This window comes from Chanodichthys erythropterus, chromosome 11, assembly GCF_024489055.1.
Source record: "Chanodichthys erythropterus isolate Z2021 chromosome 11, ASM2448905v1, whole genome shotgun sequence".
NCBI classification, from domain to species: Eukaryota; Metazoa; Chordata; class Actinopteri; order Cypriniformes; family Xenocyprididae; genus Chanodichthys; species Chanodichthys erythropterus.
The window spans coordinates 10,999,686-11,015,510 of record NC_090231.1 but is presented as its reverse complement, the minus strand read 5'-3'; the positions used below and the strand labels follow the sequence as shown (position 1 = coordinate 11,015,510).

Genomic DNA, 15,825 nt, shown 5'->3' with positions numbered 1-15,825 from the left:
GGACCTTGGTCAGAGACATTTTCTTCAGGGATGCCGAAATGACAGAAGGGTTGTTGAAAGAGGGTTTCTGCTGTTTCCAGGGCCGTAGGTAGTCCTCTTAGTGAAATGAGCATTTCTTAGTGAAATTGAGCAGCTTCGTAAACACCTCTGATTGGCCTTTGTGTTCACGTACTCAACAGATACAGTGGGTACAGAAAGTATTCAGACCCCACTCTTTGTTATATTGCAGCCATTTGCTAAAATCATTTAAGTTCATTTTTTTTCCTCATTAATGTACACACAGCACCCCATATTGTTAGAAAAACACAGAATTGTTGACCTTTTTTGCAGATTTATTAAAAAAGAAAAACTGAAATATCACATAGTCCTAAGTATTCAGACCCTTTGCTGTGACACTCATATATTTAACTCAGGTGCTGTCCATTTCTTCTGATCATCCTTGAGATAGCTCTACACCTTCATTTGAGTCCAGCTGGGTTTGATTATACTGATTAGAGTTGATTAGGAAAGCCACACACCTGTCTATATAAGACCTTACAGCTCACAGTGCATGTCAGAGCAAATGAGAATCATGAGGTCAAAGGAACTGCCTGAAGAGCTCAGAGACAGAAATGTGGCAAGGCACAGATCTGGAAGGCAAGGCACAGATCTGGCCAAGTTTATTTTAGCAAATGGCTGCAACATAACAAAGAGTGAAAAATTTAAGGGGGGTCTGAATACTTTCCATACCCACTGTATGTCTGTGATTGGCTACAATGATCAACACAAGGGGGCGTTTGAAAGCACATGGAAGTGTTTGAATTTGAAAGCGTTTTGAAAACGGGAGTGGGAGTGATTGAAAGCAGGCGTCTATCAGTGGACTGGTCGGTGAAGAGCGTCATTTATCTGCACGGTAATCTGCACTGGTTTCTCTGCAGTGTGTTCTCAGGACTGCAAGCCTCTGTCCTTTTTTCCAACGAAGAAGAAAGAAGCTGCAGGGGAAATTGATGGATGGATGAAATCTTGCTTAAGAGCCTCCTCAACATACTCCTCCATTGGCTTTTGTTCCACGATGGACAGTGGACCTTAGGCGGGAGGCAGCAGGTCAGGGCAGCAGGTGGTTGATCGTGCAGTACCACTGTGGATGAGGTGGTATTTTGGTTGCTGCTTCATGCTGCTTTGGTTGGTTTCGTTGCTTCATAAAATTAAGGTTGAACCACTGCAGTCACGTCAACTATTTTAACGATGTCTTTAGTACCTTTCTAGACCTTGAAAGTGGTGGTTAAATTGCTGTCTATGGAGGAGTCAGACCCTTTTTTGGGTCTGACTCCTCCTCCCTTTTTTGGGTGAACTAACCCTTTATTTAGTGATTAACTTGTACACACGAGGAAACTACGTGAACATACACATACAGAAAGAGCACCAAACCAAAACAAAATATACACATTACAAGGACAAGCTATTTAATGCATTTAAAATAATAAAAAATAATGCTAAAATTTAGTCGCTACACTAATGTAGCATTGTGTTAGAAAAAATGTCTCTGTTTCCAGTGGCCCTACAGATGACAACCGGTTTGGAGAATAGATGGATGGCTTCATGTTTGTAAGAAATGTTAATATACTCAAATTCAATTGTTTAAATTGAAATCACACATTCTCAATAGTCTCAGAAAAATTGCAAGCTTTTGAGTGCATTTTTTTGGCCATTGGCGCTGTCAAACCATTCTTGCTTGCATGAGTGAAATTTTAATTATACAACCCTACTAAAAATATTTTGTATTGTAAATAATAATGTATTGGCCTAATAGCACTGTTATTAATGTTAAAATCTATTTATGAGATCTCCAATGCTTTTTAAAGGAAAGGTTTACTTGCGACATAGACAGCAGCAGGAGAAGTGATCTCCCCAAAACTTGTGAGTCACAGTTGCTTTAACAGGTGCTGACCAAAAGCATCCTGTGCCTTTAAGAGGAGCTGCAGTCTGTGATTGAAAGGACAGTGTGTATATGAGTCAGGGGCATTAGAGCCAGTGTGTGCACTGCCAGGAGGTGGGGCAGCAACCACATCAGACTGCTGTCCTATGCGCAGTTTGTAGCAGAGATTTTCTCTCTTTCTATCTACCTCTCTCTACTCTCTCCTTCCTTTCATCTCTTTTCATTTTCTAGTCTTGAAGGGAAAACCAGAGTGATTCTTTGGGACATATCTGGGACCCTGACACACCCCTAGTGGTCCATCTCTGCGGACCACAGTGAGCTGTACTGTGATTCTCCAGTGTTACTAGTAGCTGACCCTACTGTAAGCACTGTCCACCCATGCTGCGTGTGTTTATCCTGTGTGCCGGGAATGTGCTGACGCATGATGAGGATATTAGCGATGCCTACTGCACCGTCACTTATGAAGGTAGGAGCCAGACCAGGGTAAATGAGTAGGGGGGTTTATATAAAATATGTTGTAGAGAGAGTTTGCCTAGAATGGCATTTTCTTTTCTGCACAATCACAATTATTCTCTCTCTTTCACTGCCTTGTTGTCAGTCTTCCTACTTTCCACATTCCATCAAGCGGGCTATTATTGGAAAAGCAGTTGCAGTCTCTCTCTCTCTTGTGTATATTTATGGGTGTCCTGTTGCACTTGGAATATGCGTGTTTGAATGAGTGCTGCAGAGCTGCTCTGTGTTTCTAAGAGATGCTATGTCATCACAGTTTGGTTCAATGTGGGGTTCCTGTTTGCTTTACGTTCAAAGCTTTAGGGGCCCATAATTCATGAGATGGATCAGAGGGGCTCCTCTTGTGTTCTGTTGGTTGGTTTCTTTGTTTTCTTTTTCTTTTTTTGTAAATAGTAAAGGTCCCGTTTTTCGTGTTTTTTTGAAGCTTTGATTGTGTTTATAGTGTGAAATATAGCATGTGTTCATGTTTGACGTGTAAAAAAACACAGTATTTTTCACATAATTTACTTATCTGTATACCGCTGTTTCCACTGTCATAAAAATGGGCTGTTGACTTCCTTGTTCTATGAAGTCCCTCCTTCAGAAATACGTAACGAGTTCTGATTGTGCCAGCGGTTCCTGTGTTGTGATTCGACAGCAGCTTAGCGCATCTTGCCCGGAAAGGTCACGCCTCTTACCATAACGTGTGCTGCACATAGTTTTACATGTGGATTATTGTGGTGTGCCGAATGAACACAAAAGACAATAATTCCCGAGAGACTGAACTCTTTAATCCCCACAAGCAGCGACAGAAAATGTACAACGTTAGCACTCAGAAGAGTACCTCATACGGAAAACAGCCATATACATAAACATAGTCCCCTCTTGTGGCCATTATGTGCACTGCAGTCCAACATTAACTATTGCAGTAAGGATACCACAATTATAATTTTCGGGAACCGAGTTAAACATAAATTGTAACCACTGATCTCTAAGTACAGCGTCCCTGGGAAGGCCAAACAAAGGTGATTGGACTGCGGGATGAAAATAACAGCGTTTCGACGACATGGCGACAAACACACTCTACAAACGCAACTCTTGCTCTTCTCCGTGGGAACGCAACAAGACCACGCCCCCTTTTTTGTGTATTCCTGTGGGCGGAGGTTAGTCAAAAAACTGTTTTAGTGACGTCACTAAAGAAGGAAGTAGAGGGATGTAGTCCAAACTGGCCATTCGATGTAGGCGACTTCTGTTAAATAAAATATCTCGCTTGGCATTGAACTTTGAGCTTTAAAGTTTTACAGATTTTATTTATACTCTAACAACAACATTACACACTAACTAAAGTTTGAAACATGGGTTCACGAAGAACAGGACCTTTAAGACAAACACATCATTATATTTTAAAAATACACTACACTCTAAAAATGTTGGGATTGGGTTGTTTTAACCCAGCGGTTGGGTTAAATGTTTGCCCGACCTGCTGGGTAGTTTTAATTATACCAACTATTGTTTGAAAATTTCTATATGGCTAGCTTAAAATTAACCCAAAATAGTTGGGAAATTAAAAACCAGATGCAATTAGAGGCAACAATAATAGACAAAAGGTGAATGTTTATTAATAAGCTTTAATATTTTATTAATATAAATTTAATAGTTTAATAGTGTATTAATATACATTTATTAATAAGAAATTTAATAAATGTTTATTGTTTAATAATTATTCATTGAACATTCCAACATATTTTGGGTTAATTTTAATTAAGCAAAAAAGTAATTTTTAAACAATAGTTAAATAAAACTACCCAGCAGGTTGGGCAAACATTTAACCCTACCGCTGGGATAAAACAACCCAGTTGCTGGGTTTGTCCATTTTCAACCCAACTTGGGTTGTTTTTAACCCAGCATTTTTTAGAGTGTACCATTCAAAAGTCAGTAAGGTTTTTAAAAAAGAAATCAATGTTTTGTTTTTTTTTTTTTGTTTTTTTTAGCAAGCATGCATTAAATTGATCAAATATATATATATATATATATATATATATATATATATATATATATATATATATATATATATATATATATATATATATATATATATATATATATATATATATATATATATGTATATAAACAGTTTTTAAAATTGTAGTAATATTTCATTATATTACTGTTTTTACTGTATCTTTTTAATAAATGCAGCCAAAAAGCATAAGAGCATTCTTTCAAAAACATTGAAAATCTTACCAACCCTGAACTTTTGAACTGTATATTTCTGATCCTGGTTAACCAAACAGCGGTCTGTGCAATATTTTCTCTTAATCAAGTACATTGACCTGAATCTCTCAAAGACACACGCAGGAGTTCAATCACCCTCAGGGTTACCCTCTGTACCCTCTGTGTTTCTTGGGGAATGCAGTTTGTTTGCTCAATAGAGGGTTTGTAGTCATTGTAGTCATGAGGCAATCATATACCAGCAGGCACAATCAGAGATGACTGTATTAAAGTGCTACAATAAATCATAATATCAGACCAATATGTGTGTTTTATAATTTTATGTTCTCAGTTTTACTGGTTGGATCCGCACTGTTCTGTTATTGCATATTTTATTGCTGTGGTTTTAGAAGACTTGTTTTGACTAAATCTCATTCCTAAATCTTTAGACGTCTTTACACAGCCAAGTTAAAGGGTTAGTTTAACCAAAAATGAAAATTCTGTAATTAAATACTCACCCTCCAATTTAGCATAATATCTTAATCCATATCAGCATTTTTATGGATGGATGATGTAAGCTTAATGGCAGTGTAGGATAGCATGTGCAAACTGATTTGCAAAAATAAGACCTCACTTTTGTGAACACTCCCTCCATCTGCCAACAGAGAGTCTCTCCCCAAACTTACACCACTGGCTGAGCCACTCTTGCTGTGTCATGCTGGTTAGGAGGCTATAAAGGGGTGTTCCTTTTCAGCTAAATCAACTTATAGTTGTCTCTACATACTAAAGATAGTTGAAAGTATTTTAATATAAAACAAAAAAGCTTCAGGCTTCAGTAATCTGACTGAGTCATGGCAGTAGGTGGTGCTCCTCGCCTGGAAATGTCAGCTAAGTAACAAGCCTACACAGAGACCATAGAGACAGAGAAGTATAGTAGTACTGACATAATATAATCATTCTCTATGATAAACTAATATGCGTAAGTACCTAAATAAGTGGATTTTATTATTGATCAAGGCTATTACAGATACCATTAAATCCCTAAATACCTTTGCTTACATTAATTGTTACAAGATGTGGATCACTGGAATATGCAATTTTTTAAAACTCAAAGAGATTTTATATTCGTTAAGGTTTTTATATATAAATAAAAGTAAAATAGTACAGATAAGATAGATGAGGAGAGAGAAGAACAAGCTGCAGGAAATGTTTAAATTTCCTCTTGAGTTATGGGCTGGGTCACTGGAAAGGAAAGTGTGGTCCAGAGTAAGCTAGGCTCCATAAGTTCCTACATGACGGTCTCTGTGTACACGTGAGAAGTGCTTGTAAGGGAACATTGTGAGACTCATTTATCACGGACACAGGCAAAAATTGATTTTCTCAGGATAGTGGTGAGCTTATACAACTCCTGATACATTCCATTCTGGACGTCACGCTCATCTTCAGCTTTGGACCTAAAGATCACAAGACGCATTTATCTTTAGAGCAACTTTTGCGGGGGTCCTGCCGGGATCTGTCCCTCTTCTGTGGTCTGATGGTAGTTTGGCCTGTTTCTTGTTGGAGAGTTTGGGCATCAAGGCAGCATGTTGAGGTGTTTGCTACAGAGGGCAACCAACCTGAGAAATGTAGAAAAGGGGGAGAGGCATAGTGACCCACTTGCTAGCATCACTTTCAGAGGTAAGAATTGACACCAAAAACACAATTGATGGGCTTTTTGAGGGCATGAAAAAGTAAGATCTTCAGATTTCAGTTTTTAAGACTCTTTTGGGTAGATTGATGCTAATTATGGATGCTTATGTTAAATTATCAGGAATTTCAAAACTGGAATAGGAACATGGGAGCAGAACTTTGGCAGTGTTCACCTTTACTAACAATATATTTTACACAATTAATGTTGAAATAATTTGCCGTTAGAGTTAGAAGGACCTTTTTTGACTGGTCAATCTGACATTGATTTTTGAGAGGTAAAGATAGCAGATTTCTGCCAAGTATATGATCAATGTTTTGATAACTTTGCTCTAGGCTAGATCAATAGATAATTATAGTCAATTGCAGAGTGACGCCATTACTGTTTATCACTGGAAAATGCTAGATAATCTTGAAGATTTCTGGATAGATCTGAGCTCTGTTAAAAATTTGATAAGTTCTTGTGTTGAATGAATGAATGTACGGACACTAGTTTTAGACTACCTAGCAAACTGAGTGGCAGTTCCTCTCATTGTTCCATGCTTCCTGTTCTAGCACAGGGATGTACAGGAACATGCGTTTGTGAGCGTGTGGGATTGATGAGCTTGAAGTGTTTTTGTATTCTGAGTTTCCATGGCAACAAAATCCTTCCATTTCTTTCTTATATCATGATCCCATTTGATTCACAATTATTACAAAACAACAACATCATATGATTATGATTAAGTTAATAAATATTAAGTTAATAAAGTTGTGGTTTGTTTTGAGTATGACTTCATTTAGTTATTTTCTGAAATGTTTTTGCAGGATGCTCAGAGAAACAATGCAGTTCCTGCCTGTGTTATTTAGCAGATCATTATCTTGTTTTGGTCAATATCAAGGAAAACAGATTTTCTAAATTTCATGTGGATACTTGTATGATTTATTTTTATTTTTTATTTTTTTTTTAAACAAAGAGAGTTTGCAATGCTAATTTGGTTATCTGCCATTATCTTCATTCATTCATTTCAGTGTTTTTAGCATTATGTTCATTAATATTTAGAATTAGCTTTTATTTTTTATTTTAGTTTTCATTTTTATTTTAGTTTTTTTTGTTATATTTCTATTTCAGGTTTAATTATTTTAATTATATTTTATTTAATTTAAACGATTTCAGTTAAACCATTTGAAATATTTTTTTTAAATTAAGTTTTAGTTAACATTAACACTGATTTGTTCATTTGTTTGTTTGTTCATCCATTTATTCATTCTCTTGTTACTTTGTTTATTAATTTTTTGTTCATTACATTTATTAAAGTTTTGTTGGAATGATTCTTTGAACCCCCTTTTCCATACACGTTATTTCATAGCTTGTCATAGTTGTGTACTTCCGCATCATTACTGAGGGTCATCTCTTTTTCCACCTCTTTGTCATGTGATGTAAAGGCTTCCCCTCATTCTGTCAGAAACAGATACTGAGTCACTCCATCCACTCTATAAACAATGACACCAAACAATTGAAGGAAAATTATGTGTTCTGGCCTTTATTCTGACTTGAACAAAGAGTAGGTCATGGCTTTAGGGCTTGTGGTTGTGACATTTGGGGGTCACACCTTTTTATTTTTTGTTTTTCTCTTTATTTTGTTCTAATAATTCTATAGATGAGCTTCTTTGGTTTTAGTTTCAGACTGACCAGAACAATCTTGTGTTTTCTTAATTATGTTTGTGTGTGTACAGTATGTCTTCCGGTGTATGTGAATAGGAGGGGATGAGACTGGAAGACATACAAGTAGCTGCAGTAAGTGTTTTTTTCCTCAGGCACGGTATCAAATACCATCTCCATTTATAGACATCACAGACGCAAATTATCCTCCTGGTCTAACTGCCAGAGTCCTTAGTTTGAGCTCTGAGTAAGCAACAATATATGCAGACTGCGCAAGAGGGAGATACAGCATGAGACTTTGTACAGAGAAACGTAGGCTGTTGCCATTGCTGACAACCAACTTTAACTCACTGACAAAATGGCAAATCTGAAATGGCATCAGTATCTGCTGCATCCAAGGATGAGATCTTGATTGTTTTTAATACAAACTAGTGTTGTCACAATACCAAAATTTATTACCAATAGCAGTAAAAATTCACGGTTCTCTGTACCAATTTCAGTACCATAGAGAACATTAATGTTTGTCTGGCTATCACCAGACCAAGCTCAATTTAAAATTGAACATTGGTCTGGGGAGTCTGTATGTATTTTCTACTGCACAAGAGGCGTGATCAACGAGCATTATTCACGCAATTGGATAGTCCTTCAACCAATCAGATCAACGATCCGGGTGACGTACTTTGCAGAGCGACGCGAAAACTCCAGACAGGTTTAGTTTGTATTGGTTTGTAGCATTGATCAGCGGTTTGCAGAAGCAGCAATGGCATCGAGCGATTTTTGCAGGTTGTGCAAAAAAAAACCCATGAAAGTAGCATTTACACCCACTCGAGCGATTTGTTTGCTAAACTAAAGAAGTCATTCAGCATCGTCGAGAGGTTTAAAGGAATTGGATTGACGGTTGTGCTTGCCGTTGCTTCTCTATCGCCATCATGTTATACCCGCCAATAGCGAGCAAGGTGGATAAGCCAGTCTGTGATTGGTTCCCGCAAAAGTGTAACAGAAGCAGTAGAAATGAATGTACGGGTTTCCAGACTGAGTTGCCGGGCAAAATCAAATCGCCGGCAGATTAGGCTGGGTTTACCCAGTCTACACTATTGTAACTATTTTATTTGAATAGTTTTCTTATTTAACTATTTGAAAAAAAAATATTAAATACTTTACAATATTTGATTATTAATGGTATTCATAAATAATACATTAAATAGCCTTTAAATATCGTTTAAATAAGGGAGCATTGCATTAAAAAGTTTAAATAAAAAAGCAGTAATAAAATACCCCACTCGAAAAGTCTGGCTACTTCAACACTTCCCCTTCTGGATTGGAGTGTGGATCGCCTGTTACTGTATTTGTCATCTGAATTCACTGAACCATGATGGTTCAGGACGAATTCATGTACCGTTACACCACTAGCGAGTACTGAGGGGTTTAAAAGCTACAGAGATGTGTTTTTATTACTCAACAGGCAAGTAAGGTATTTTATTGAACAGTTAAAGTTCCATGTGTAGTTCATTGTGAGGCATTATCTATTGTGAAGGCTCAGTTCATTATGGTTTGTTGTAGTGCTGTGCTGGAATTTATTTTCAAGGAAGTGCCATGTCTATATTAGCTACAGTAATGCCTTTTGCTAGCCAGCTTGAGATCCTTTCCATGTAAACTGTTTCTGTCTCTTAAAGGGTTAGTTCGCCCAAAAATGAAAATTCTGTCATTAATTACTTACCCTCATGTCATTCCACACCTCTAAGACCTTCGTTCATCTTCAGAACACAAATGTAGATATTTTTGATAAAATCCGATATATATATATATATATATATATATATATATATATTTATTTATTTATTTATTTATTTATATATATATATATTTATTTTTTTTTTTTAACTGCTACATAGTGTTCCTTTAAACACTTATAATTGGCCATTACATTCATACGCTCAACAAACATGCCTGTGATTGGCTACAATGCAACAGGTTGTAAATAGAAACCTTTTTCACAGTCCACAGAGTGCTCACATTATGGCAGGTGGAATTGGCATATAAAATTATGGTCTGACTTTCCATAAATATATTTTAGTTACAATTGTATTTTTGAGGAGTCATAATTATAATTTGACTAGTCACAATGATAATTAGAGACATATGCAATTATAATTGCTGGTAAGAAATTCAATTTGAGATATCTCTAAATACATTTTAGTAGTCTAAATACTATTTAAGATCTGTATTGACTTCATAGATATCTTCAATTGATGCGTCACACATACATTTCGAAAAGACGAGTAAAGAGCAATGGAGTTATACACCAAAACATATAATATAAAATACAAATACATGACTGACAAGTATAATGCTTCATAATCAAGGCAGACCCAGTCAAAAAAGGTGAAGGATAATTTAAAAAAATATTATAAGTTAATAAAATTGTAACTGGTATTAACATGTACTGATGACATTGATTAGCACATTACATTGTATATGGATTGTGCCTTCTGTGTCGGGTTTACTCGTGTGTTGTGAAGGTAATAGGCCACAACACGTAGGTTTGGGATTGACTCCTACTAACAGTACTGCAGTTTTCAAAATTTTGAGTTTCTACCAAAGTACCAGCATTAATTCTAACTAAATAAATGTATTTAGGCTGGGCCTGAAACTCCAGTATCTCAATCTTGTTATTTTTAACTCATACTTATCAAAGGTCCAGTTTCCTGGCTATTTCTCAGATTGTCTCCACCCATTAACTAGAATCTGTTGTGTTTTTGAAATGTACACCAGAAAAGCGCAAGACTTTGAGGGTTAGATGTTTACATTCAAGTCAGTTTCCATCACATTCTGGTTGAGAATGTCATAGCATGCCAGTGTTTGCCTTTTTCCTCAATCTTTTGTTGTCCTCTTCTGGCTTCACGTCTATTTCAGGAAGACAAAGAGAGTTTTCCCACAATGCCACTGAGGGTATATCTACAAAAGGAGATTGTTTTTGGTTTATTCACACCTCTTGACATCTACAATCAAAACAGGAAGCTCTTTCCTAAAACACTTTATAGCGTGACAGACCAGTGGTGATTTGCATGGATACAATAGATATACCATACTATTGGTATACTTGTTTGTGCATGTGACTACTGTATGTACCAAGAGGTCTCAAACACACAATGTGTGTCTGCTCATTAGATCAGCTATAAATTGTCCTTCACCAATTCAGGCTCAATGTCAAGCCTAATCTGTGTCCCTGTGGAAATCTTTCATCTGTATTTGTCAGGTGGAAGTTAGTACCCATTGTCCATCTTCCTCTCACTAAAACATTTTCATCACGGATTTATTGGAGGCCAGCCACTGCAGAAAATTACGTCAGTTACACTGTCCTCATATGCCCCGATCTGAAAAGATTTCTCCTAGTTTTTCAAATCTTTCTTTTATTTTGAAACATTTGTACAGTAGTGCATATCTCATGAAAAACTTAATGACAAACACACTGACTGTACCTTTTTTCATGTTCCTGTAGGGACAAAAAAGAAGACCAAAGTCATCAAAAATAATGTCAATCCTGTCTGGAACGAGGTTGGTAAATTGCTTCTTACATCTAACTGAGTTAAACACTAACACTAGTTGTTGCCATAATGGGCTTTATAAAGTCATTATTCTCTTTTTTTTTTTCACCATTCCCTTTTCTTTCTTCCAGGGCTTTGAGTGGGACTTGAAGGGAGTTCCTTTAGATTCTGCAGCAGAGCTTCATGTTGTTGTCAAGGACCATGAGAAAATGGGCAGAAATAGGTAACGTCTCTCTCATTTTCTATCTTTATTACTTTCTGTTCATGAGAATGTAAGAACGTGTCTCTCAGAATATTATGCAAAAGCAACTGTTCTGCCAACATGAAACAATTGCTTAACAATTCAGTTGGGAGAGCTGTGGAATTTATGGAATGCAACATTGTTTAAATGACTAGTGGCATAAGTAGAGAATGTGGTAAACAGCTACATCCTCCTCATGACCTGACCAGAAGTGGTTTCTAACTGGCCTCTTGCTATCTAATGCCCATGAAATTAGGCTGATATACTGTAGGACATACTAAATCAGCTTTTAGACCATTTTGTACATCTATAGAGGTAGTGAATGAGTGGCTTTTTAAAATTATAGACTTTACACTCTATATTGTCACATTAGTATCTATATTACATCTTACTGTCTTTGAGTCTACTTCAGAATCCCACTCTGACACTTTTACATTTATAGTTTCTAAGCTATGTAGCTCATTCTCACCAAGTAATAATACAGTAATAATACAGTAATTTTGTGAAATATTATTATAATTTACAATAACTGTTTTCTGTTTTAATTTATTTTAAAATGTAGTTTCATCCTGTGTTACTTTCGTTTGATTTTTCTAATATATTTTTCTAATTAATTAATCTTTTTTCATCATTAGACCTGAAATTGTGTTTTGTCTTTTAACTCTTAAAGGGTCATGAAACCCCCCTGTTTTAGCCTGGTCGTTCACACTTCTGAGCTGGAAAAATGGGTGTGTAAAGCTCTGGAAAAGTGGGAGTGTGTGTGTGTGTGTGTGTGTGAACACAGAACACACTCATTATACAGAATAATGAATATTAATATATGAGTACAGGGAAAATGACAACAAACTCCCAAGCACAAGGAAAAAATGCGAAAAAATATTTAATAGGGCTAATAATAGGCTACTTTGATTACATTTACGAGCACTGCAGTCTCAAAATCAGTCTTTTGTCTATTAGAATAATCGTGTCGTCGCGTTCAGATCACTGTATCAGTGTCCAGTTTGCACATATAATTCATTTGAAGAAGACTTGATGAAATATGTGTGCATAACTACGCCGTGCTGGTTAATGTTTGGTGCAGGAGAATGTGTGAAATAAAAACTTTAAACACGGATACTTTATTCTGTATGAGCTATGTGCCACGTGGCTAGTGTTATTAAACTCATCGCGGAGCTCCGCGTGTATATCATAATAACAGTCGTATTTTTCATGAGTTCGCATTCAAACTCCAGTTCTGACTGCATTGCGAGCAAAATACAAATAACACATGTGCTGCTGTGCTGAAGGAAACAGCCTACGGCTCGTGAATGAGCCGCACTTTTGTGACATTTGAATTCTCCGCTGTAATGCGATCTCATGCGAACATATTTTCCATTTGTGCTGGTAGATTACAGCAAAACAACCCACATGCACACAAACCTCTGCTCTGGTCGCGTCGCAGGAAAACATTGTGTTGAAGCACTGAGGAAACGAACACCAACGATATGTCTCTGAATGACAACAGACCGAGGCGAGAGAAGTGATACTTCCTTATGCATAATACCGCAATTATAATCTTATGCATACTACAGTGCAGTGATTGGATTAAATGAGCTTTATGTCATGAATATATGCCAAGAATCGCTTAAAACGGTCTACGTCAGCATGTTCAACCATGCCCATACTTGGGCCGAAAGTACACGATGACGTCAGATTTTGTGACGTTGCTCCGACTCAGCTTTTCAAACTGGAAGACAGAAATTGCTGAAAAATTACTATTTTTCACTTATGAATAACATTAATGAGTACCTTTAGTGTTTTCAATGATGTGCAGCCTATACATATCTGTTTACATCTCAAAAAAGTGTTTTGGGGTTTCATGACACTTTAATGTTAACATAAATGTTAGACCTTGTAAAATTTTTTATAATTTATAGACTGTTCATAGGCTTTATCTCAAAATGTCATGTGAATGTGATACACTACATACTTAGTAAATGTTTACACACAAATACATAACAGAGATAAAAAAAATAGCGTCAGTGAATACTATTTGTGACCCTGGGCCACAAAACCAGTCATAAGTTGCACGGATATATTTGTAGCAAAAGCCAACAATACATTGTACGGGTCAAAATGATCGATTTTTCTTTTATGCCAAAAATCATTAGGAAAATAAGTAAAGATCATGTTCCATGAAGATATTTTGTAAATTTCCTAATGTAAATATATCAAAAAATGTATTTTTACAAGTAATATGCATTGTTAAGGACTTCATTTGGGTAACTTTAAAGGTGATTTTCTCAATATTTAGATTTTTTTGAACCCTCATATTCTCAAATAGTTGTATCTCGCCCAAATATTGTCATCCTAACAAACCATACATCAAGGGAAAGCTTATTTATTCAAATTTTTTCAATTTAAAAAAATGGACCCTTATGACTGGTTTTGTGGTCCAGGGTCACATATTAGCATAACAGATTCTGTGTGAAATATTGTCACTTAAATGATGGAATAAAGTAATATGAGAAGAGGGAAAGAAGAGGAAGGAAAAGCCAATTGGATGGAGGGCAATGCCCACAGGAAGTGACTCAGGGTGGTTTGTCATGTCTTCTCTTTCCTTTTAAACCTTATCTGAGCCTCAGAAAGCAATAGAAGAACAGCAATTTTTAGAAAAGCTGGCTAGACAGTGAAAAATCTGTCACTCAGGGTCATGTGTCACAATTGTTTTAGCTTTAGTAACTGTTTGTCTGTGTGTGTGTTTGTGTGTGTGTGTGTGTACAAGTTTTTCTATCCTGGTGGGGACTTCAACCTGAATGCGCGCAGACTCCTTATAGAGGTTCCCATGAGTAAACAAGCTCATAAATCACACCGAATGAGTTTTTTTGAAAATTTAAAAATGCAGACAGTTTTCTGTGATGGGTAGGGTTAGCGTAGGGGGGATAGAATATACAGTTTGTACAGTATAAAAACTGTTATGTCTACGGAGAGTCCCCATAAAGATAGTGAACCAGACATGTCTGTGTGTGTATTTTTATTTCTTGGCATCAGATTGTTAATCCTCACCTTTAAATAGCATAACAGTTGTTAAGCCCTTTGTGTATCTTCACAGGTTTCTGGGGGAGTGTCGAGTAGCTCTTCGAGATGTGCTCAACTCTCCAAACCTAGCTGCTAATTTCACCGTGTCCCTGGTAGACACCAAAAGGAACAGCACAGGGGTGCGTTTCTCTGTTTGTCTTCACATTTCATTTGACGTTGTCTATCACGTTTAGGTTTATGTTAAATGATGAAACTACACGCAGCCTGGACCTTCATTGTTGGTAGCAATATCCCAGGTTCAGTCTTTACCTCACTTGAATCTCAAATTCATGTCACCCCTGTCCCTCATGTAATTTAAGAAAGATATTTTGAAGAAATACTACAAGGCTATTTCTTACACAACAGAGTGCCACTTCCTGGAATTGTGTGGTTAAGTATGCGTGTAGGTTGACGTTGGGTGAAAGAGAACGCAAAGAAGTAGAGGGAAAGGTGGAGTTGGTTTTCTTAGCTCCTTTGCATCCGTGTGCTCTTGAAATAGCTGAATCCGGAAATAATTTCAGGAAAGTACTTTATAAGGTATCACCCTGACGCCGGTCTAATCTCAAAAACAACTCTAGCATTTAGCTTCTCTTTCCCACCCCTCCCAAAAAAAGCCACATCTTCATTTAGGACTTTGTATAATAAGTCAAGTAACATATGAAGTAATTTTCAAGAAACTGGACAATTAGCAATACTTACATATGGAATTTGAACACTGACTGTAATCGCAGACTGAACGAAACTGGCTCTGACTGGACGCGTTTGAGCGCGGTCAGTCCTAAGTATCAATTTACATTCATAATTGGCCTTACAATCGTTAAGTGTGTGTGGCTTAAGAGGAAAAAAGGGAAAACACAGATAGACTTACAACAGAAAGAAGAAGGTTGATTAGGTGCTTAACATCTTTTGAGTTAAATAAAGCAAAAATAAATAAGTAAACATTGGGTGTATGTGTTTTTGCTGAATTGTAATATGTACAGTACAGTCCAAAAGTTTGGAACCACTAAGATTTTTAATGTTTTTAAAAGAAGTTTCGTCT

At 36.6% G+C, this 15,825-nt stretch overlaps 1 protein-coding gene across 10 annotated transcripts in view; it reads left to right on the top strand.

The window, feature by feature from the left end:
• The first annotated feature begins 2,028 nt into the window (after positions 1–2,028).
• Positions 2,029–15,825, top strand: part of dysf (dysferlin, limb girdle muscular dystrophy 2B (autosomal recessive)) — a 104,853-nt gene continuing 91,056 nt past the window's right edge. For 6 of the 10 annotated variants that reach the window (XM_067401634.1, XM_067401630.1, XM_067401627.1 and 3 more), the window contains exons 1-4: positions 5,882–6,292; positions 11,443–11,498; positions 11,620–11,711; positions 14,821–14,926. In XM_067401634.1, the coding sequence (XP_067257735.1) occupies positions 6,199–6,292; positions 11,443–11,498; positions 11,620–11,711; positions 14,821–14,926 (348 nt within the window). In that variant the 5' untranslated portion in view covers positions 5,882–6,198. Of the gene's footprint in view, positions 2,382–5,881; positions 6,293–11,442; positions 11,499–11,619; positions 11,712–14,820; positions 14,927–15,825 lie in introns of those variants that run through there. The other 4 variants (XM_067401636.1, XM_067401635.1, XM_067401633.1 and 1 more) reach the window with 1 other exon arrangement.